A 21,836-nucleotide genomic window follows, 5' to 3' on the forward strand; every position below is an offset into this window, starting at 1 on the left:
GATTCTGCTCTATTTGCCTTGTTTACCAGTCTTTCAATGTGTAAGTAATCGTAATTCTACTCATTTTACTCCTTCACTCTACTTGGTATCCTAACAGTGATTAGGATAGGTTAGGTGGAGCGTTAGTCACTGTGCCGAATTTTAGCATTTACATTTACATTTCTGGCATTTGGCAGACGCTCTTATCCAGAGTGACATACAAAAGTGCTTTAAGTCACTATCATTGAAAACATTAACACTGGTTCAATACGTTACAGCCTTAGGATACCATTAGCCTAAAATTGGAATTTAAGTGGAGTTTAATGCCTCAGAAAAAGGTAGGTATGTAGCAGAGCAGTATGTCAGTGTCAGTGTGTGCAGTTAGATTATTCTGACTGTTTACACTGTGTAGAGCTTTTATTTTCTATAATATAATATATATATAATATATAATATGTTCTAGCCTAGCATTAGCCTAGTTCTTCTGTAGTTCTAGTGTTTTGCTGTTGTTTTCTGCACATGTATCTGCCTTCAGTTCGTTTCTGACTCAGCAGCAGTGGTGGTGGAGACCGACATTTTTCTGTCACGTGATTTCAGGGAAGTGACTTACCCTCAGCACTTGCAAAATAAAACACAGAACAGGTTTCACTTACAACAGACTAAACAAACATTGACAGAACAAGAGGCAGAACAAAGCTGTGCTTTTACACAGGTTTGATTTTTAATTTATTACTTTATTCTACTTTTATTCTGTTCTGTAAATCTGTGGTGTTTTTATTTCAGCTGGTTTACTGCTAGATAAATCTCTTTTAATTCTCTAAATAAGAATATATCTGTTACATTTACTGTGTATAAATTTACATTACATTTACTAAACCTTTTATAGATGTAAATCTCTTGGTTTGAGAATGTGTTAACATTTTGAAGCTCCAGCAGAAACTGTGGGTGTAGCTCAGAAAGCAGAATAAAATCAGACCTTATGTATTTATGTTGTGGAAATAGAAACAGTGACAAAACATCAGTTAATTACTTTGTGATTAAAGTTTCAGATGAATATTTAATAAAATATAGTTTCTGTTGAACTGAAGAACACTTCCTAGCAGGAAACAGATATTTTCGTGATTTTTCAGCTGAGGACTGATTTTGGGCCGTTTGGGTTTGACTACTGTGTGTTAAATGATTTTTTTTTTGCCATTCGGTATAAAAAGCAGATTGTTACAGTTATTTAACAGTGCAGTTCACCTGAACATATTTTTGTATTTCTATTTTTTTGTCACCAAATCACATGATGTGATAGCTCATGTTAATTTTGGTGAGGAAGTTGGTTTTGGGGATGAGTCATGAATCGAGTGATTAAAGTTGTGTGGTCTGAGTGGTTAGCAGTTTCATGCGTTTGAAATTTGTGTTGTTTGCATTCAATTTTACTTCCTTGAATCTTGTTGGAATTGGAGAACTCTGGATATTAAAAAGCTACAACTAGCTACACCTCAATGAAAAATACCAGGCCAAATATGTATCTTTAATTGGTTTTCACAGCTCAAAAGGTCAAAATGTCATGGTAACTGTATTTTCAGCCTAATGGGAGGTCAAAAGGTCATCTTGTGGGAATATTTCAATTTCCATATGACATCAAACTATATTTTGTGTAGTCAGAAGCTTCATATATGGTGGGTATATCTCATCAAAGTATATTATGTCATGTAAAGGTCAAAGGTGATTTGCTGTAATGCTGTTTCTATTATGTTAATGGTTGTACAACAAAGCATAGACTATTGCCTTGGCTCTTTTAACAAGACCCATATGCCTACACACGTAGTCAAGTATCTGCTCAATGAACAATTAACAAATAGTATCCATTTCCTTCGTCGTTAGCTTCATATATGGTGGGTATATCTTGTCAGACTAAATTATGTTATAAAATGTCAAAGGTGAAGAGTTATAGTACTGTTTGTGATGATATTGACAAGACCCACATGCCTAGTCACATAGTCAAGCATCTGCTCAAAGAACAATAAACAAATATTATCAATGTCCTTTCCCACACCCCCAATTTCTTAAACGTTTCTGACCAACAGAGTGCTACAGAATCAGTTATCAATTACCAGTTGAATGACCTACACTATATTGCCAAAAGTATTCGCTCACCCATCCAAATAATCAGAATCAGATGTTCCAATCACTTCCATGGCCACAGGTGTATAAAATCAAGCACCTAGGCATGCAGACTGTTTTTACAAACATTTGTGAAAGAATGGGTCGCTCTCAGGAGCTCAGTGAATTCCAGCGTGGAACTGTGATAGGATGCCACCTGTGCAACAAATCCAGTCGTGAAATTTCCTCACTCCTAAATATTCCACAGTCAACTGTCAGCTGTATTATAAGAACGTGGAAGTGTTTGGGAACGACAGCAACTCAGCCACGAAGTGGTAGGCCACGTAAACTGACGGAGCGGGATCAGCGGATGCTGAGGCGCATAGTGCGAAGAGGTCGCCAACTTTCTGCAGAGTCAATCGCTACAGACCTCCAAACTTCATGTGGCCTTCAGATTAGGACAGGTATGTTACAGTCTATGTGCTAGCTCTATGGCTTTTAAATCTGGGGACTCGGAAGCCTACAAAAAGTCAAGATATGATGTTTGCAAAAGCATTAAATCTGCCAAAGCATCCTACAGGAAACCTACTATGCTGCACATGACTCAAGGAAAACATGGCAAAGTGTAATGACTGGCCCAAGGCAGCTTGTTGAGGATCCATATGCAAATCTTTATTGAAGGTACCAAAATGACAGGCAATAAGCATGAATCGGGAAAACAAGAGCAAAGGGTCAAAACCGGAAAGTAAATACTGGGAAGCAACCAAAACCGATAAAGCACAAAACCGAAATTTGAAAACCAGGGAACGTGAAACAGTCCATACACAGTAAATCCAATACAAAGAGGTAACCCAAGAAACAAGGCTTAGTAAGTTCTGGGAACAATACTTCATGTTCTGGCGTCGCGAACACGCTGCTTAAGAAGGGTTAACCCCAAAAGTGTTCCTCGTGGGTGCATCAGAATTCGGGTGAGGGCTCCCTCTGCTGGCCTTTACACTGGACTTTACACTGACACTTTATCACCACTGGACACTTTAAAATGGTCACTTTATTGCTGCTTACACTGAACATTATTTTATTGTCAGTTGTTTTTCACACGGGTTCTCTATATTCTTTCTCTTTCATTACTTTTTTAAGCTACTATTACATATATTTTTTATTACACTTTACTCTATATTTATATATTTCATATTTTTTAATGTATATAATGTATTTAATGTATAATTTTTTAATTTTGGTTGAAGTGTAACATCTCATTTGGCGTCCAGACACCAGAGGGAGCCCTTTCTTGAGTTTTAAGCAACACCCATGAAGAACACTTCCGGGCTTTCCATGCGAAGTATCGTTTCCACGTGAAGTATCGTCTCTCGTCAAAACATACCAAGCCTCGTTCTTGCCTGTTGCTTTGTTTAATAAAATGTATATGGAACCTATCTCGCCCGCCTCCAGCGCATCCTTACATCAAGGCTTTCAAGAGAAGGTAACATTTTTCCATAAAATTCATTTGTTTTTATTTATATTTAATGTGTTTTTTCCTTTTCAGTCCATACCATTCACCTGCAACAAGAGGTAAAAGGGTCAGACAAAATGAAGGTAAGCAGTTATATATGCAGTCACATTTTAAGCCTGAACCTAAAGTTAAATCACAACGTATTTGAAATTTATTATTAAATGCAGTTGGTAAAACTGTAATTAAAAAATGAGTTTTTACAGGTCTATTGGCCTGTTCTGTTTATTAATTAGACTTACCAATTAATGTAGAACTTTATTAATCTTAATTAAACTAAAGCTCTTAGTAGAGATTTTAAATGTGTAAATCATGAATTAGACTTAGTAACTTAATTAAATTAAGTTATCCCTCCCAGATACAGTGACAACACACTTCATTAAATGAATTAATAATTTAAAAAATTAATTGCAGCTAGTGAAAGCATTGAATAATGACAATAATGTTCTCTGCATGTTCAGCTTGTTCTCTGTGAGGGCAGTTAAGATGCTTGTGTCATGTGTAAGAGAGAGAGTGTGTGTTTGTGGGGGACAAATGAGTGTCTGTGTTAACATTGAGATTACTATATAAGCCTCCTGGTATATGAATCAAGGACACTTCTTTTTCATTGCCTACTAATTTCATTGGACTGTTTATGGTTATATTTGACAAATACAATTTTTATTTGAAATTTAATTTAGCTCAGAATGCATTTTCAGACAGTGGACACTATTTTTCCATTTATCTGTGTTTTGTTTTGATATAATTAGAATCAAGTAAAAGTGTTCCTTAAAATCTCTAAAGAACCATTGGAGGAGTCTCCTGAATTAATTAAACAGTTTACAGCAAATTCAAATTTTATTTGTCACATACAAAATCATACACAGTACGACATGTAGTGAAATGCTTATTATGACTGTCCTACATTTGAAGAAGAATATAAAGTATAAAGTACAGTGTGTGGACAAGAAAAGTATAAATGTATAATGTGTATATATATATATATATATATATATAAAGATAAATATATAAAAATGTGTATATAATATAAACATAATATAATATAATAATAATAATAATAATAATAATAATACAATATTACAATATGTTATACACAATATATTATATATAATATAATATCTATAACTATAATATGATAATAATAATAATATGACAATGTAATATAATGTAATATTTATAAATATTTATAAAATTATATAAATAATAAATAATATATATGTGGCCCTGTGATGGACTGGCAACCTGTCCAGGGTGTACCCCTACCTTTCGCCCTATGTGTGCTAGAATAGGCTCCAGCAGACCCCCGTGACCCTAGGAGTACCAAAGGAATAAGCAGGTATAGACAATGAATGAATGAATGAATATATGTATAAACATCTATAATATATAGTATATACATGTATGTAGATAGAAAAAGTCAAATATAAATATAAATGTAATGACAATAAATAATACAGTATGTAAAGTGTCAGTGCAGTATGCACACAAAGATGTCCAGTGGGTGTGGTTATTGTGCGTACAGAGTAGTGCAGAGTTGAAAAGTAGTGCAATTTGTGTGTGCAACAATCAGCTGAGATAGAATGTAATGTTCACGTTTGGGGTAAGTCTAGAAAGTCCAGGTACTAGGTCTTCTGGTTGAGGGCCCGAATGGCCTGCGGGAAGAAGCTCCTCCTCATTCTCTCTGTGTTTGCCTTCAAGGAACGGAAAGGTTTCCCTGACCAGAGAGAAGAGTCCATTGTTGGGATGGCTGAGGTCCTTCATTATCTTCCTGGCCTTGGTCCAGCATCGCTTGCTGTATATGGTGTCCAGGTCAGGAAGCTCGGTACGAATGGTACGCTCGGCTGATCGCACCACCCTCTGCAGAGCTTGCCTGTCCTGTTTGGTGCTGTTCCCAAACCAGGCAGTGATACTTCCCGTCAGGATGCTCTCGATGGTGCAGGTGTAGAATGTCTTTAGCACCTTTGAGGGTAGTTTAAAGTCCTTTAGGCATCTAAGATGATAAAGACGCTGCTGGGCCTTCTTCACCAGGGTGTTAACGTGACAGGACCATGTCAGGTCCTGCATGATGTAAACACCTAGGTACCGGAAACTGTCCACTCCCTCCACTGGGGACCCGTTAATAGTCAGGGGCTGGTAATTCCACTCCTGCTTGGTGCTAAAGTCCACTATCAGCTCCTTAGTCTTGCTGACGTTCAGGAGGAGATTGTTGACCTGGCACCATAATTCCAGGTTCCTAACCTCCTCTAGGTAGGCCATCTCATCGTTGTTGGAGATCAGGCCCACCACCACAGTATTGTCCACAAACTTCACGATGTTGTTGGAACTGGAAGTGGCCACACAGTTGTAGGTGTACAGTGAGTACAGCAGGGGACTCAGAAAACAGCCCTGGGGGGCTCCAGTGCTGAGGGTGAGTGAGGGTGAGACATGGTTGCCCAACCATACTGCCTGTGGTCTGCCTTTCAGGAAGTTGGAGATCCAGCGACACAGGGATGGGCTGAGGCCCAGGATCTCCAACTTCGTGGTGAGTATGGAGGGAATTATGGTGTTAAACACAGTCAACAAGCATAATTCCCCCTTCTGTTGTCCAAATGGCTCAGGGCTGCATGATGGAGGTGTGCAATGGCATCCTCAGTAGATTGGTTGGGACGGTATGCGAACTGTAGCGGGTCCAGGGTGTCAGGCAGGGAAGAAGTGATGAAGTCTCTGATTAGTCTTTTGAAGCACTTTATCACTACTGAGGTAAGGGCCACTGGGCAGTAGTCATTCAGGCAGGCGGGCTGGGGTTTCATGGGGGCCGGAACAATGGTGGACCATTTGAAGTACGTTGGGATTATAGACTGTTCCAGGGAGAGGTTGAAGATCTTGGTGAACACAGGAGTAAGCTGGTCAGCACAGGCCTTCAGCACCTGACCCATGATGCCATCTGGTCCTGCTGTCTTCCTGGTATTCACCCTCCTGAATGCCTTTCTCATGTTGTGCTCCGAGATGATAAACGCGCTGTTCTCTCCAGCATGCTCCACTTGTGTGCTGCCTATAGCGTTGTTAGCACTGCTAACGCTGTTAGCGCTGTGAGCTGCAGCCTCGAAGTGAGCATAAAAGGTGTTTACCTCGTCTGCCAGAGAAGCGTCTGCATTCACCAATCTGGAAGTTGGTGTTTTATAGTCCTTCATAGTTCTTAGTCCTTGCCACAGACTCCAGCGGAGCGGGATCTCAGAGTGTCGTGGACAGATTTATCCACCCATGGCTTCTAATTAGGAAACGTTCTGATGATAGTTTTGTGAACTGTATCACCCGCTAGTTTCCCGATGAATCCCGTAACCGTTTCTGTAAATATGTTGATGTCATCAGAGCTGCGCCGAAACATCTGCGTCATCCAGAGTGTCCTGCAGAGCGGCCACCGATTGGTCCGTCCAGCGTGAGACCTCCCTCCGAGCCGGAACTTCTTGCTTGAGCCTTTGTTTATATTTTGGCATGAGGAAGATGGCGGCGTGGTCAGACTTCCAAAATGGAGGGTGAGATTGTGCCTTGTAGCCATCTCTGACTGTTGTGTAGCAGTGGTCCAGTGTCCTTTCACCTCTGGTGGGGCAACTGATGTGCTGATAAAAGTTCGGCGCTATGCATTTGAGGTTGGCACTGTTAAAGTCCCCCACCACAATAAGCACAGCATCCCGGTGCTGAGTCTGGTGTTGTATGAGTGCTTCATGCAGCTCGCATAAAGCAGTGTCCGTGTCCGCCTGAGGTGGAATATGAACTGCGCTGACTATGACCGATGTAAACTCCCAAGGAAGATAAAAAGGATAACATTTGATGGTCAATAGTTCGGTGTGCAGGAGCATGTAAGAGCAACTACTGTTCACCATTAAACACACACCACCTCCTCTTGACTTCCCTGATTCCAGTGTTCTGTCCATGTGGTGAACCGAGAAGAACTCGGCCAGCTGGATGGCGTGGTCCAGTACCGCTGGGTTCAGCGGTGAAGCAGAAGAGAATCCAGTCCCGAATGTCCCTCTGGAACTGAGGCCCTGAGGTCATCGCGCTTGTTCTCCAGCGACTGGACATTGGCGAGCAGGATGCTAGGTGGAGGTGTGTGGTGTGCACGGGCTCTCAGCCTGTTCCTGATGCCGGCTCATTCCCCCCGGGGAAATAATGTAAATGTAAATAATGTCCTTTCTACAACAGTTTATAGTCATGAAGAATTGTGCAACAAAGAGCTCTTGAGGAACTATTAGGTCAGTTTATTTTCTGAGTTCATAATAGACTTAGCACTAATTCCTTCCTGATGAAAGCTGACTGAAGCATGGCAGTTCAGAAACAATGTGATAGTCTTCAAGTGGTTCTGTCCACAGCAGAGTCCTGGGTCACAGGCTGTCCATGCAGATTTTTTCACAACAGAGAGAAAAAATTTAGGTGTGATAGTTATCATGTGATAAAGACAATGTAGATTATGTGCAAAATGCAGGCACTGACTCCGGCAAGACTAGCTTGACAGCATAACTAAATCAGGGAGAAGGTGACAGACATGAATGTTCACCAAACACTCTATGCCCATGAACCTACCAGATCTGCTCCTTTACCTAAGAAAAACTATACATTAAAGCTTGACTAAACAAATGTGTCTTCAGCCTGGACTTAAACATTGAGACTGTGTCTGAATCCCCAACACTAATTGGAAGGCTGTTGCATAAATGTGGCTCTCTGCTGTAGCCTTTGCTACTTGAGGTACTTCCAAATAACCAGCACCCTTTGATCGGAGTAGGCGTGGCAGACCATAAAAGACTAAGAGATCGCTTAGGTACTGTGGCATGACACCATTTAGTGCTTTATAGGTCAGTAATAGTATTTTATAATCAATGTGAAATTTTGACTAATTTAGCCAGTGACTTCTGTGCCAGTCCCAAGCCCAGATAAATAGAGAGGGTTCATCACAAAGGGCATCTGGCATAAAACATTGCTAAATTTAATCATGAGAATCATCAGTACTCTGAATTTCATACCCAATCAGGTTAAGGCCCGGGTTAACAACGACCACCATCTGCACCATTAACCTACAGGGTGCCGGTGTAAATTGGGCTACTGTTGGCTGAAGAGGTAGAGGAGGGAGGAGAGTGCATAGACAGAGAGAGAAGAGGAAAGGTAAGAGTATAGGACTAAGAATAGGAACTCTGAATTTTGGTACTATGACAGGGAAAGGTAGGGAGATGGATGATATGATGGAGAGAAGGAAGGTGGATATACTGTGTGTACAGGAGACCAGGTGGAAGGGTAGCAAGGCTTGTAGTATAGGAACAGGATTCAAGCTGTTTTATTATGGGGTGGATAGTAAGAGAAATGGGGTAGGTGTGGTCCTGAAGGAGGAGTTTGTGAGGAATGTTCTGGAGGTGAAGAGAGTGTCAGACAGGGTGATGAGTCTGAAGTTAGAGGTTGAAGGGGTGATGTTAAATGTTGTTAGTGGTTATGCCCAACAGTGTGAGTTAGAGGAGAAAGAGAAATTCTGTAGAGAAATAGATGAGTTGTTAGAGAGTATTCCCACAGGTGAGAGAGTGGTGATAGGAGCAGATTTTAATGGACATGTTGGTGAGGGGAACACAGGTGATGAGGAGGTGATGGGCAAATTTGGAGTTAAGGAAAGGAACCTTGAAGGACAGATAGTAGTGGACTTTGTTAAGAGGATGGACATGGCTGTGATTAACACTTATTTTCAGAAGAGGGAGGAGCATAGAGTGACTTACAAGAGTGGAGGTAGGAGCACACAGGTAGACTACATCCTATGTAGAAAAGGCAATCCGAAAGAGATTAGTGACTGTAAAGTGGTAGTGGGAGGGAGTGTAGGCAGACAGCATAGGATGGTGGTGTGTAGGTTGAGTTTGATGGTCTGTATGAAGAAGAGGTCCAAGTTAGGGATAGAGAAGAAAACCAAGTGGTGGAAGCTGAAAAAGGAGGAATGTTGTGAGGAATTTAGACAGGAGTTGAGGCAGGTTCTGGGTGGTCAGGTAGTGCTGCCAGATGACTGGGAAACTACAGCAGAAGTGATCAGGGAGACAGGAAGAAAGGTGCTGGGTGTGTCATCTGGAAGGAGGAAAGAGGAATGAGGAAGTTCAGGATAGTCTTCAGAGGAACAGTTTAGCCAAGAAGAAGTGGGACATAGACAGGCCTGAAGAGAATAGACAGGAAGACAAGGAGTTCCAGCACAGAGTGAAGAGGGAGGTGTCTAAAGCCAAGCAGAAGGCATATGACGAGTTGTACACTAGGTTAGAGACTAGAGAAGGAGGACTTGTACAGGTTAGTTACGCTAGGCACTACTAGGCGGTAAGCTAGGTTTTCTTATAAAATGATATCTATAATAACTGCTGTGGTTCCTTACACACAAGCGGTATTTTAATCATGCGCACTCACCCATATTATCTGCTTTTAATTTTTGTTGCTATCCATCAAGGACCTCTTAACAACAAATACAGACTAATACATTGACCATCTACCTTTTATGTACTGCTGTCCATCAAGGCCCTGTAGATGCTCATACGTGCTTACACATACTTGTCTGTTTTTCTTTTTTGCTGCTATCCATCAAGGCCCTCTTAGCAGCAAATACAGACCAATGCAGTGCTTATCTACCAGATACTTTTTATGTACTGCTATCCATCAAGGCCCACTTAACAGTACAGTAGTCGAGTGCAGTGGTTCCCAAAGTGGGTGTCGCAACCCCTTGGGGGGGTCACAAGACAGTGAGGGGGGGTCGCGAAATGAGCATATGAGCATATAGCATATTTTGTCCATAACTAACAAAAGATACAAAAATTCTAGTAATGGTAACATTTAAAAAACATGCAAATAAAAAAGCCATTAGCCTTTCGAGTTTCTTTCCATTCAATCACGACCCCTGAGGGGAGTACGACAGATTAACAACACAGCAATAGTGTCAGTTGCAGCAGATCAATTTACAGCACCATCTTAAACATTCGGACGTATGCACGTAGATAATTTTTTAGGCTTAGGAGATTTGTTAAAATGAAACGTTGGTTAATATCAACCAAAGACAACACAGGGAGGCCAGTGGAGAGGCCAGCGGAGGAAAGCGGAGAAGCACCACCATCAGAAAAACCTTAGGTACGGAAGGAGACCGCTGTGTGCATGAAGAGGACATCCATAAGCAGTCGGGTCAGCCTTACTCTAAGTGCCAAAAGTATCGAGAGGAATTTATCCAGTAAGGATTCACATGCTTCATCATCAATGCGCTGCTATAGCTATAAGTTGGGCTATGCATGGGGATAAACTGGCCCATGAGCTAGACTCGGTGCCACTGTCTAACATAGAACTCTAAACTCTTGACAGTAATCAGTTCATTCACAATATGTACTTTAGATAAAAGAGATTATTAACAGTCTTTAACAGTCCTAGTTTCAGATCAAAGGTGCTGACTGTGCATTCACATACAATCATATGATCTAATTTTTTGCTAATCAGGTTACTAAAACAAATTTTCTGATTGTTTATACATTTTTCTGTTTATACATTTTTTTTTTGTGCAGACTCTCTTAATGTAGAAGGTGATAGGCCCTCAAAGAGGCATGTCTACAGGAACTGTAGCATTGTACTAATAGGGCAGTAAACTAGATCCTGACGATGACGATTACACCAGATGCGAAGGTTCAACATAATCTCTGCAAATTCAGTTGAAGAACAAAGTCTAGGAGCTGGTCCCCCTCAGGGGCCAGATTAAGAGGTTCCAAATTCAAATGGTCCCAGCTCCTCTGACAGGAATCTCCCAAGGAGGATCATCCAGATGGGAAAAGAGAAAGTGGGTCAAGGGACAGTGGGTCAACTCCTCAGAGACAAACATAGCCACTTCCACCCAGCCAAAAATGCATGCCATATGCATCCCCCCCACCTGAGCGTGGGTTGTCTGTTGAGTATTGTGACAATGCAATGCTCTAAGAGAGGGATCCAAGGCAAGAAATCGGGGACTATCCAGATATGCAAGGAACAAAGCTTGTGACACGTAACCCTGTGATGCTGAAAAGGGTGTCTGCAATGGTTAAAACCCCTGCTACTAAGCCAGAGTTGAAATGGTTTCATGTGTAGCAGACCCAAAGGAATAGCCTTCACTACTACAGTCATGAGCCAAACACCCTCTAAGCCTGGGCTCAGTGATGCCAGAGGAGCTTCCATGCACCTTGTGAGGGTGAACAATAAGACTAGGGAGAACAATTATGCTTTTCCCTGAAAGCAAACCATGGGAGTCTCCTGTTCTCTGGCAAGATGTCTATGTGCCAACCTTCAGGATTATAGTCACAAATCAGACCTGATCTGAGACACAATGACCTTAAGTGTTAACATCTCAAACTTGCATGTTTCAGCATATAATTCAGAGCACACAGGTGTAGAACTGGGCACAGCCCCTGTCCATTTTGGGAACCAAGAAATGCTGGAGGCTTGACCTGGGAGGGTAATGTGCTTGATGGCCCCTTTCTCAGATGTGAGAGAAGTTCCTCCTGGGGGAATGAGGTTTGGTCTGTGCTAAAACAGTGGGCAACACACCCTGAAAGAAGGAGAATGGGAGGCAAACTGGATTCTGTAGCCTTTTCCCACAGAACCCATTAGTCTCTCACTGTTCTCACCTTGCATAGTGCCCTGAAACAGCAGGATGTGGTGAAACATAAGAAGCAGAAGCATGGGTGGTCATGGCTGAACCCTGAGGTGGTGGGGTAGGCAGCAGTGGAAATGTCCCTAAAGGGATATCCCTGAGAACCCTAGCCCTTGGGCATTAGGGACCTGCCCCTAAGCACTGGCTGGCCACCCAGATTTTACATGGTTACTGGTTGATAGCCCTAAAATGATGTTCCTTTCTTTTATCTCTGTTAGATTGCCTCTCTGTAGCAGCCAAATGCAGTCATTAAACAGCCAGTGGCATTGGCCATCTGCTTTGTGGCACAGAGAGCTAAATCTGTGGACTGGCAGAGTTCAGACCTCATTGATGAGCCCCGTTCCAGAGATGTGCTCCTTCGTCAGGTCAGCTTGGTATGACTTGTGTGCAGCACCACAATGGCTTAACCTGTGGGACTGTAGGCCTTCCCAACAAGGCCAACATTAGATGGAAGGCGGCTGAAGTTAGTCAGAGATTGTCAAGCTTATAGCGGACAACACTAACTTTTCATCATGCCAAACTAAGCTAAGCTTAGCAACAGCACATGTGATCACCTCCAGGAGCATTTCAAACACCACTTTTACACCACTTTTTAAACAACCACCATTACTCTCACTGTGCTCCCAGCCATCTGCAGGTGTGAATAAGCCCAATTAAGTAGGAAGATGACAGCATCTTCAACACCTCTGCCTGGTTGGTAGGCAAACTGAAGTGGGCCCATCGATGGGCTCACCAGATATTGTAGATGAGTAAGCATCAGCCTCTCCAGTGTCTTCATCAGATGTGAGGTCAGTGCTAATGGTCTATAGTCCCCAAAATCCTTAGGGCGAGATGTCTTTGGTACACGTACCCCGCATGATGTCTTCCACAGCTGTGGCACCTTACCAGCTTCAGGCTCAAACCAAACATGTACAACAATATGCCGCACAGCTGATCTCCACAGGTCTTAAGGAGCCAGGGCTGATGCCATCTGGGCCCGTAGCCTTCCTTGCCCTGATCCTCCTTATCTCCTTCCTCACCTGGGCTTCTGTGAGTAGTGGGTAGGGTGGGTGGCTGGGTGGACTTGGTAGGGGGGATAGGTTTGATTTGTTGTAGAGAGGTGTAATGTGGATAAGCTGTGAGTGAAGTGCAGCATAGAGAAGAGAGGTGGGGCCAGAGTAACTTGGTGTGGGGGCAGAGAAGGGGGATTTCAGCAGCAGTTTGGACTGTTTGGGGACCATGGAGGGTAGCTGATCAAATCTATTAAAGAATATATTCAGGTCGTTCATCTGCTTCTGATCACCCTCAGCCTGAGAGCTGGGCTTCTTATTGTCAGTAATGGTTTTGAGCCCCTTCCACACACTGCTGACGTTATTCTGCTGCAGTTCCACCTCCATCTTCCTCCTGTAGCTTGTTTTTCCTTCCCTAATCTTCTTTCTCAGTTCTCTTTGTACAGTTTTCAGCTCCTTCTTATTTCCTAATTTAAAAGCCCTCATTTTCTCTTTAGGGAGAGCCTTAAAGGGTCTTATCAGGGTTGATCTAGGGCTTGTTATTGGGAAACAATTAATACAATCCACAGTTGTATGAAAAAAGTCTTTCAAAACCTCACTGGTCTCATCAGACCATGTCCTCACTGTGTGGGAAACAGCCAGTTGCCTACATACAAGGGGTTTGTAAACAGGCAGGAGATGAACCAGGATCCGATCTTCCCAAGGGGGGAGGGCTGTTGAAGTGTAAGCCTCCTTGGAGTTGGCATTAAATAAATCCAGTATTTTATTGTCTCTGGTGTGGCATGAAACATACTGGGTGAATGTGGGCAGAAAATCTCCAGAGACAATGAGAAGCGCTTTTGGACTCTGTGTCAGCAGTCTGTTAACAACAGAATGCAAAACATTGCATGCCGATTCACCGTCAGCAGAAGGGGAATATACACAGCTATCGTGATAACGTGCGAGAATTCCCTGGGCAGAGTAGGGTCTCATGATAGTGGCTAACAGCTCAATGTCTTTAAAGCAGATCTGGTCTTTAACAGTGATGTGACTGGGTTTACACTATCTATTATTCACAAATACTGCCAGCCCTCCTCCCTTTCTCTTACCGTTCTCCATCGTTCTGTCCACGTGCATAAGCTGAAATCCACCTAGAGCTACTGTCGTATCTGATGTTATATTAGTTAGCCTCTAGCTAGGCTCTGTAAATGGCATGAAGTCCATGGTGATAGTTACATTCACACACATACACTTGAAAAGAAAAAACACAAAGTGCCAAAAAATACCCAAAATTGCTAAAAAAAAAAAAAAAAAAGGTTCAACGTAAGTGGAGCTGCTACAACAGGGTGGCACCCGGGCGGCGCCAACTTGCCATGAAACTAAGACAGAACCCAGCACACAAGTAATTCAGTGGCATACAGCTCATCATCACCCACATTGAGCTCCACATTGAATTCCCTGTTCAGGTCAGGAAAAACTGCAACACGTGCTCCTGGAGCCAAAGCAGGGAAATCTGACTCAGGAGAGTGGGCAAGAGAAAGGGGATCACCTGTCTCTTGTTTTGCTTGTTCTGAGGCACAGGCTCTTGGCTGAAGGAAAAGAGTTTATGGAGAGGAAATGTTTCACAGTGCATGCAGCCAGCTCCCTTGAGAGCTATGCATGCATGCTCCTCTATTAAACCAGGGCGAAAAAGTGTGAGTTGACCCCCATAATGTAGCCGGGCACAAATGCACACCATTTCAAAACTTCCTCGCCATCGTCCTAATCTTTTACTAATATACATCATCTTTTCCCCTAATCTAGAAAGCAAACAAACAAATGACACAAACATACAAAGAACGCTCAGAGTGCTAACTAGCATACACTCATCACAAGTAAAATCAATGCTAATGATAGAGGAAGAATTACTAAAAATCCTGCAGCTCACACACTGTACAAGGTATTTAATAATGACATACCTGAGTGAATACCAGCTGGAGTTTCCTCCAATTGCTGTTTGAAGACAGAAAACCAAAATTGTCTCCCAAAAAATCTGTGATATGAATATATTTAATATTTATGTGGAAATCACTGTTACTGGCTAATTGTTTGTTCTAATTCTAACAAAACAACATCTAATGTATTCATTAGACAACTTTGTTACAAATGCAAATGTATAGAATGTACAGGTTCACTTGGAGAAAAAGTATGAGTTATGCTGCTGTTGCTACTGCTGGGCTAATATTAGGGAAGAGGGTGTCAAAAAACCATGTAGAGACAGTGATTGAATAGTAAAACTCTTCAAAATTTATTGAGATCAACATTGAGCATTTATTTTTAAAAAAAGGATTCAGGATTCTCTGTTATCTGTAGGCAAGAGTGATAATGAAAAGACATCAGCATAAACAGACGTGGTGGTTTATGCATTTACTGATGGACTGTTGTGTTTGTTACAGAGTGTTTGGGCTTGGCACATGTTTATCCGAACAGACCAGAAAGGACGTCCAGGACAAATTAAATGATATCATAGACGATGTAGTAGATGAGGTTGTAAACAAATGATATTCCAAATTTAGCCTAGAGAATGTTAAGATATATTCAGAATAGATTAATTATATTTGTAATGAATAAAGTGTTGCCACTTTCATTTTTACAAACATTTATAACTAACAAATTACATTTTATTTTACAGAAAACAATAGCTGAGCATGGATTAGCAGAAGATGGATTATCTTGTCAAGAAAAGAAAAAGCTCCAAATGACAAAAGCAGAGCAACTGTTGATCAGAATGAATCTTAATGAAAAGTTCAACCAAAAAATTAAAACATCAGATGTTCTTCAAATAACCTCACGCTCATTACACTGGAAGGAGCCTTGTACAGAGAAGGACTTAGTGGAAACATTTTTACAAAGGATACTAATGATGGACTACAGAGCAAGGTATATTACATCTGAGGAAGACTCCAACAGTTCTGAACACACTCACTTAAACACAGGAGATGAAGAAGACGATGACTTTGCTGATTTTTTGTCAAAGAAGACAACATCCTTTGAAAATGAAACCCGTAAATGTCCTGTTCACCCCATGGATGTCCAGATGGCGGTGTTCCACTGCTCTGATTATTTCCTAAAGCAGCTAATAGTGACTAAGCTAGCTCAGTGTCAGTACGCTCTCCCTCTGCTGGTGCCCAATCCCTTCACCGGAGAGATCGAGTTTCCTCTCTGGACTTTTCGCCAAATCAGAAAAAGCTGGAAGACTACTTTTCTTCTGGAAGACACCTATACTGAGAACAGTCAAACCCAGGCCATGTCTGACACTCAAACTCCGATGGTGGCTTTCTTCAGACTCGGCTCTGTATCTTCATCCAAGTCTCAGCTGATGAACAGCTTGATCAATGAGAAACATCACACATTCTTCCACAGACACTGTCCAGGAAGCAGCAAGAACCGGCTCCTGGTTGATGGAGTGGTAGAGATCACTTGGTTTTGTCCATCAGAGAAGGAAACTGATTATTTCTCTGAGTGTGTGGCGTTCTGTAATCTCCATGGTGATGTAGAAACTAATAAACAGCAACTGGAAATCCTGACTGAAACGTCCTCAGTGAATGTTGTACTTTTATCTAATCCTGAAAAAGCAGCATATAATAAGACACTACAGAAGCTCTTCAGAGACTCCAAACCACTGATCTGTCTACTTTCTGATGATGAATCAGGTGTCAGTGTATCTAGAAATGATAAATACAGAATTGGTCTTAAAGACAGAAATCAGTCAGATGTAGCCAAGAACCTCAGAACAACCATTAAAGAGTGTCTTTCAAAGTCATCATCAACTTTCAGACTTGAAAATCTGAACAAATCTGAATTCATTACAAAAGATGAAGATGATCCTGAATGTAAGAGAGGGAAAGAAGCTGCAGTGAAGATCATGAGCCTGTTAAAGGGAAATGAAGTTTCCAAATTAAAGGAAAGATTTCTGCCCTGTCAGGGGAAGTTATGGCATGCCTGGTGTGAGATGAACAAAAACCTGCATCGACTTTATGGGGACAATTTAGAAAAGCAAAAGTCTGAGAAACAACGAAAAATGAAGCAAATCCGTGAAGAGCAGCATGAACACAGACTCTCTGGTCTTATGGAACAGTTCATCTCCTCACTGGATCATCAAGGAGAAAATGAAAGATTATTCTATTTAAAATGGGTTGGGATTCTCCTGGACAAGCTCACCTTAGATGACCTTTCAGAACTTCATGACAAGTACAATGAAAAGTGGAAGGCAGTTTTAGACCTGAAGAAGAAACATGATAAATCAGATCAAATGAAGAAGGAACAAAAAAAACTGGAGGAAATTTCAGAAAAACTGAATGCAGCAACGTTTGGTTTGGAACACATCCTCAGAGAGATGGGTCAAATATACGAGTCTTTTATTTCTGTACAAACACTCAAAGAACGATCTAAAACAAATACCGTGACCTGTCTTCCCAAACTTGCGGCAGAACTCATGACATCTGGTAATCCACTGGAGCTGATGGATGGAGATACTGCTCATGTTCCTCTGATCTGGGTTTCAGCAGTTCTAGATGAACTTGTGAAGATACTGGGAGATCAGAGAGTGTTTGTTCTGTCAGTTTTGGGGATTCAGAGCTCTGGGAAATCCACCATGCTCAATGCCATGTTTGGACTCCAGTTTGCTGTCAGTGCTGGAAGGTGCACCAGAGGAGCCTTCATGCAGCTGGTCAGAGTGTCGGAGGAGATGAAGGAAGAGCTGAAGTTTGACTACATTCTAGTTGTAGATACTGAAGGACTTCGAGCGCTTGAGCTCGCAGGTACATCCACTCAACATCATGACAATGAACTTGCTACATTTGTTGTTGGTATTGGAAACCTGACCTTGATCAACATCTTTGGAGAGAACCCTGCTGAGATGCAGGACATCCTTCAGATTGTTGTTCAGGCCTTTCTGAGGATGAAGAAGGTCAGACTGAATCCCAGCTGTTTGTTTGTCCATCAGAATGTTGGAGACATCACTGCTAGAGAGAAAAACATGGAAGGAAGGAGACGTTTACAGGAAAAATTGGATGAAATGACTAAGCTAGCAGCTAAAGAAGAAGACAGTGAAGCTGAGTGTTTCAGTGAAGTTATTGAATTCAATGTAGAAGATGATGTGTATTATTTTGCACAGCTCTGGGAGGGCAGTCCACCAATGGCACCACCAAACCCTTCATACAGCAGAAATGTCCAGAATCTAAAGAGAGAAATTTTAAACAAAGCTACTCCCTCTAGTGGTCTCACTCTCTCACAGTTTAAATCACGCATTAGTGATCTCTGGCAAGCATTACTCAATGAGAACTTTGTGTTTAGCTTCAAAAACACACTGGAGATATCAGTGCACAGAAAACTGGAGAACGAGTTTGGAAAATGGACCTGGACCCTCAGGAGTGCCATGTTAACAATTGAAGAAAATCTTTACAACAGAATTGAAAATGAAAAACTTGGAAATGAAAAAATGGAAGACAATTATCTTTATTCTTCCATGAAAAAGACCAAAGAGGAAGTGGACAGGTCAATGAAGAGTTACTTTGAAGAGGACAAAGACAAAGACATTTTAATTCAGTGGAGAGCGAGATGTGAAATGAAAATCACAGAACTTTATAAAGACCTCATCAGAAACACCAAACAGAATGTAAATGAAGTTATACAACTGCAACAGACACAAGAAACTTTTGAGCTGCAAACCACACAAAAAGAATACGAGACAAAACTGTTCAATCTTAGCAAAGACCTCGCTCTGAAACTCAAAGGTGAAACTACTGATGAAGAAGTTCTTAAAGATGAATTTGACAAATTGTGGGACAGATGGGTCAGTGAGATGACACGAGACACACCTCCAGAGAGAACTTTTAATTTCTGGGAAGATGCTGTACAGATTCTGTCTTTGAGTAATGAACTAGCTTCTGTGTCTGAACGGAAATCTCTGCTGGACTACAGACAAATAGACATACGGGCAGATTACTACCCTTACATTTCAAGATTCATGACACAGAAGATTGCTCATTTCTTCTCTGGCAAAAATCAACTTTCTATTGAAGACAATGATTCTGTAAGAACTCTGGCCATAAATGTGATCAAAGAAACTGAGGAATTAATCAAGAAGATATGTACCAAAATCACAAGACTAGGGTACAAAGACAGCTATATACAGGAAATAACAGACCAGGTCAGGAAGAGAGTTGAACATCATCAGAGTGAGAACCAGAGAATTAAGTTCAACAAGGAGTTCACTCTGGATCTCTGTCTTCATGTGTGTGGACTTATGGATCAGAGATTTACTGAGAGCCATAAACAATTCAGGGATGCAAATGATCCAAGAGTTTATCTGTCCAAGAAGAAACCACAGTATTACAGTGTCTTTAAAAACTACTGCAGAGGAGCAACAACAACAGCAGTGTTTGGTGAACTGATCTGCAGTAACCTGAAAGAATCCATCCTGCAAGCAGTTTACAATAAATCTGCCACTGATCTGGTATCACAGATCAGATCCAACATGCCAGAGTTTAATGGTAACAGATCTAACCTTGAGAAACACATCCTGAAATGTCTTGCAGAAGAGGAGGACTTTGAGAAGTACATAGAGTACATTCATAATCCTAAAAAGCACTTTAAACACTTCATTACAGGGAAGGTTAATAAGTACATTACTGAGCAGAAGAACAAGGTTCTGAACCTTTTTAAAGGAAATCTAAAAGAGAAAGAGCAGAGAGTAAGAAATGCTGTTCACACTGCAACTGAAGAGGTCAAGACCAGCTGTGGTGATGCTCACATGTGGCTGAGAAGTTTCACCAGATCACTAACAGATGAACTGAGCTTAAAAAAAATAACCTTCACTGATCACAAAGACATTACAGACTTTGATTTTCTTCAGAAGCTTGTCAGTGATGGGCTCACTGTTATGATGTCAGCGCTAGACAAAAGCTTTAATGAAAAAGACATCAAAAAGGAGAAGTTCAGGAAGAAACCATATGAGATTTTGATTGAACATCTCTGTAAATGCTGCTGGGTTCAGTGTCCATTCTGTAAAGCCATCTGTACCAACACAATAGAGGATCATGATGGAGATCATAGTGTCCCCTTCCACAGGATAGATGGTATCAACGGGTGTTACTATAGAGGTACAACAAATCTTGCCTCTGATTTCTGCACGACAAATGTGCAAAGTAATGAAAGTTTCTACCCAAGCCATAATTCAGACGTGTCTGTTCCTTACAAATCATACAGAGATGCAGGAGGAGTTTTTGCGACCTGGAGCATCACCCCTGATAATTCTGAGCTCATGTACTGGAAATGGTTTGTGTGCAGATTCCAGAAAGATCTGGAAGAGTACTATGGTAAAACATTTCAGGGTTCTGGTAAGATCCCTAGTGACTGGAGAGAGTTTACTACAGAAGAAGCTATTGAGAGTGTAGATGAATATATCTGATGAAAGGCACAACTCTTCTCAACAAAGCACAGAAGAAACAGCAACTTATTCATGAAGCAGTTAAAAACAGCTTGTATCAGTGACAACACAAATGACATTTATTAGATTATACTTAATATTTACTAATAATACTCATAATTACTATATGAACACACTATTTGATTTTTTTTCTCTTTATTTTTTTCCATTTCTTGAAAACTATATTAATCCTAGAATGTGCTTATCATATGACTTTTTGTTCTGTTTGAGGGTCAAGATTGTAATAATAAACAATATTAAACCATATTTTATGTCTATGTACTTCAGAAAGACTTGATCATTTATTCAAATTCAAATTTTGTCACATACAAACATGTAGCCGTACGACATGTAGTGAAATGCTTATTACAACTGTCCTACATTTGAAGAAGAGTATAAAGTATAAAGTAAAGTGTGTGGACAAGAAAAAATATAGGGATATAGGTAATAAAATATAAATGAAAAAATAGGAAGAATAAAAAGTCTTAGTAATTAAATAGTAATTTAAGTAAAATTTAATTTAATTTAATTATGAAAAACACCAATAGTTAGGTAAAGCCGATTTGTATCAGATATACATATACAAATATATGTGTATATATATAAAAAAAAAAAAATGTATATATATATATATATATACATATATATATATACACAATAAATTATATATTATATATAATACAATAATAAGATAATATAATGGTATAATAATATAATATTTGTAACTATAATATGATAATAATATGATAATGTAATGTTTACAAAAATATATAAATGATCAATAATATATATGTATACCATCTATAATATATAGTATATACATGTATGTAGATAGAAAAAGTCAAATATAAATATAAATGTAATGACAATAAATAATACAGTATATAAAGTGTTGGTGCAGTATGCACACAAAGATGTCCAGTGGGTGTGGTTATTGTGTGTGCAGAGTATACAGGTAGTGCAATTTGTGAGTGCAACAATCAGCTGAGGTAGATTGTAATGTTCATGTGTGGGGGTAAGTCTAGAAAGTCTAGGTTCTAGGTGTTCTGGTTGAGGGCCTGAATGGCCTGCGGGAAGAAGCTCCTCCTCATTCTCTCTGTGTTTGCCTTCAAGGAACGGAAACGTTTCCCTGACCGCAACAGAGAGAAGAGTCCATTGTTGGGATGGCTGAGGTCCTTCATT

The 21,836-nt window shown here is 40.7% G+C and overlaps 1 protein-coding gene across 6 annotated transcripts; it reads left to right on the forward strand.

The window, feature by feature from the left end:
* Positions 1-486: 486 nt before the first annotated feature.
* On the forward strand, positions 487-20,886 carry LOC131362585 (interferon-induced very large GTPase 1-like). 6 transcript variants are annotated; one of them, XM_058404704.1, is made up of 4 exons: positions 2,402-3,663; positions 4,828-4,913; positions 7,477-7,660; positions 15,858-20,886. In XM_058404704.1, the coding sequence occupies exon 4, from the start codon at positions 15,924-15,926 to the stop codon at positions 20,634-20,636; it is 4,713 nt and encodes a 1,570-aa protein (XP_058260687.1). In that variant the 5' UTR covers positions 2,402-3,663; positions 4,828-4,913; positions 7,477-7,660; positions 15,858-15,923; the 3' UTR covers positions 20,637-20,886. The 6 variants fall into 6 exon arrangements, with proteins under 6 accessions (XP_058260683.1, XP_058260684.1, XP_058260687.1 ...); XM_058404706.1 differs by lacking the exons at positions 4,828-4,913; positions 7,477-7,660 and adding an exon at positions 15,622-15,712 and having other exon boundaries at positions 2,402-3,550; positions 3,614-3,663; XM_058404700.1 differs by lacking the exons at positions 4,828-4,913; positions 7,477-7,660 and having other exon boundaries at positions 487-2,534; positions 3,614-3,663.
* Positions 20,887-21,836: the final 950 nt, after the last annotated feature.

Source organism: Hemibagrus wyckioides, linkage group LG12 (assembly GCF_019097595.1).
Source record: "Hemibagrus wyckioides isolate EC202008001 linkage group LG12, SWU_Hwy_1.0, whole genome shotgun sequence".
In the NCBI taxonomy this organism is placed as follows: Eukaryota; Metazoa; Chordata; class Actinopteri; order Siluriformes; family Bagridae; genus Hemibagrus; species Hemibagrus wyckioides.

Coding starts and splice junctions, on each gene's coding strand:
- LOC131362585 (XM_058404700.1), top strand. CDS start 2,147: ATGTTCCAATCACTTCCATGGCCACAGGTGTATAAAATCAAGCACCTA. Junction 2,535..3,613: donor TGGCCTTCAGATTAGGACAG/GTATGTTACAGT, acceptor TTTCCTTTTCAG/TCCATACCATTCACCTGCAA. Junction 3,664..15,857: donor AAGGGTCAGACAAAATGAAG/GTAAGCAGTTAT, acceptor TTTATTTTACAG/AAAACAATAGCTGAGCATGG.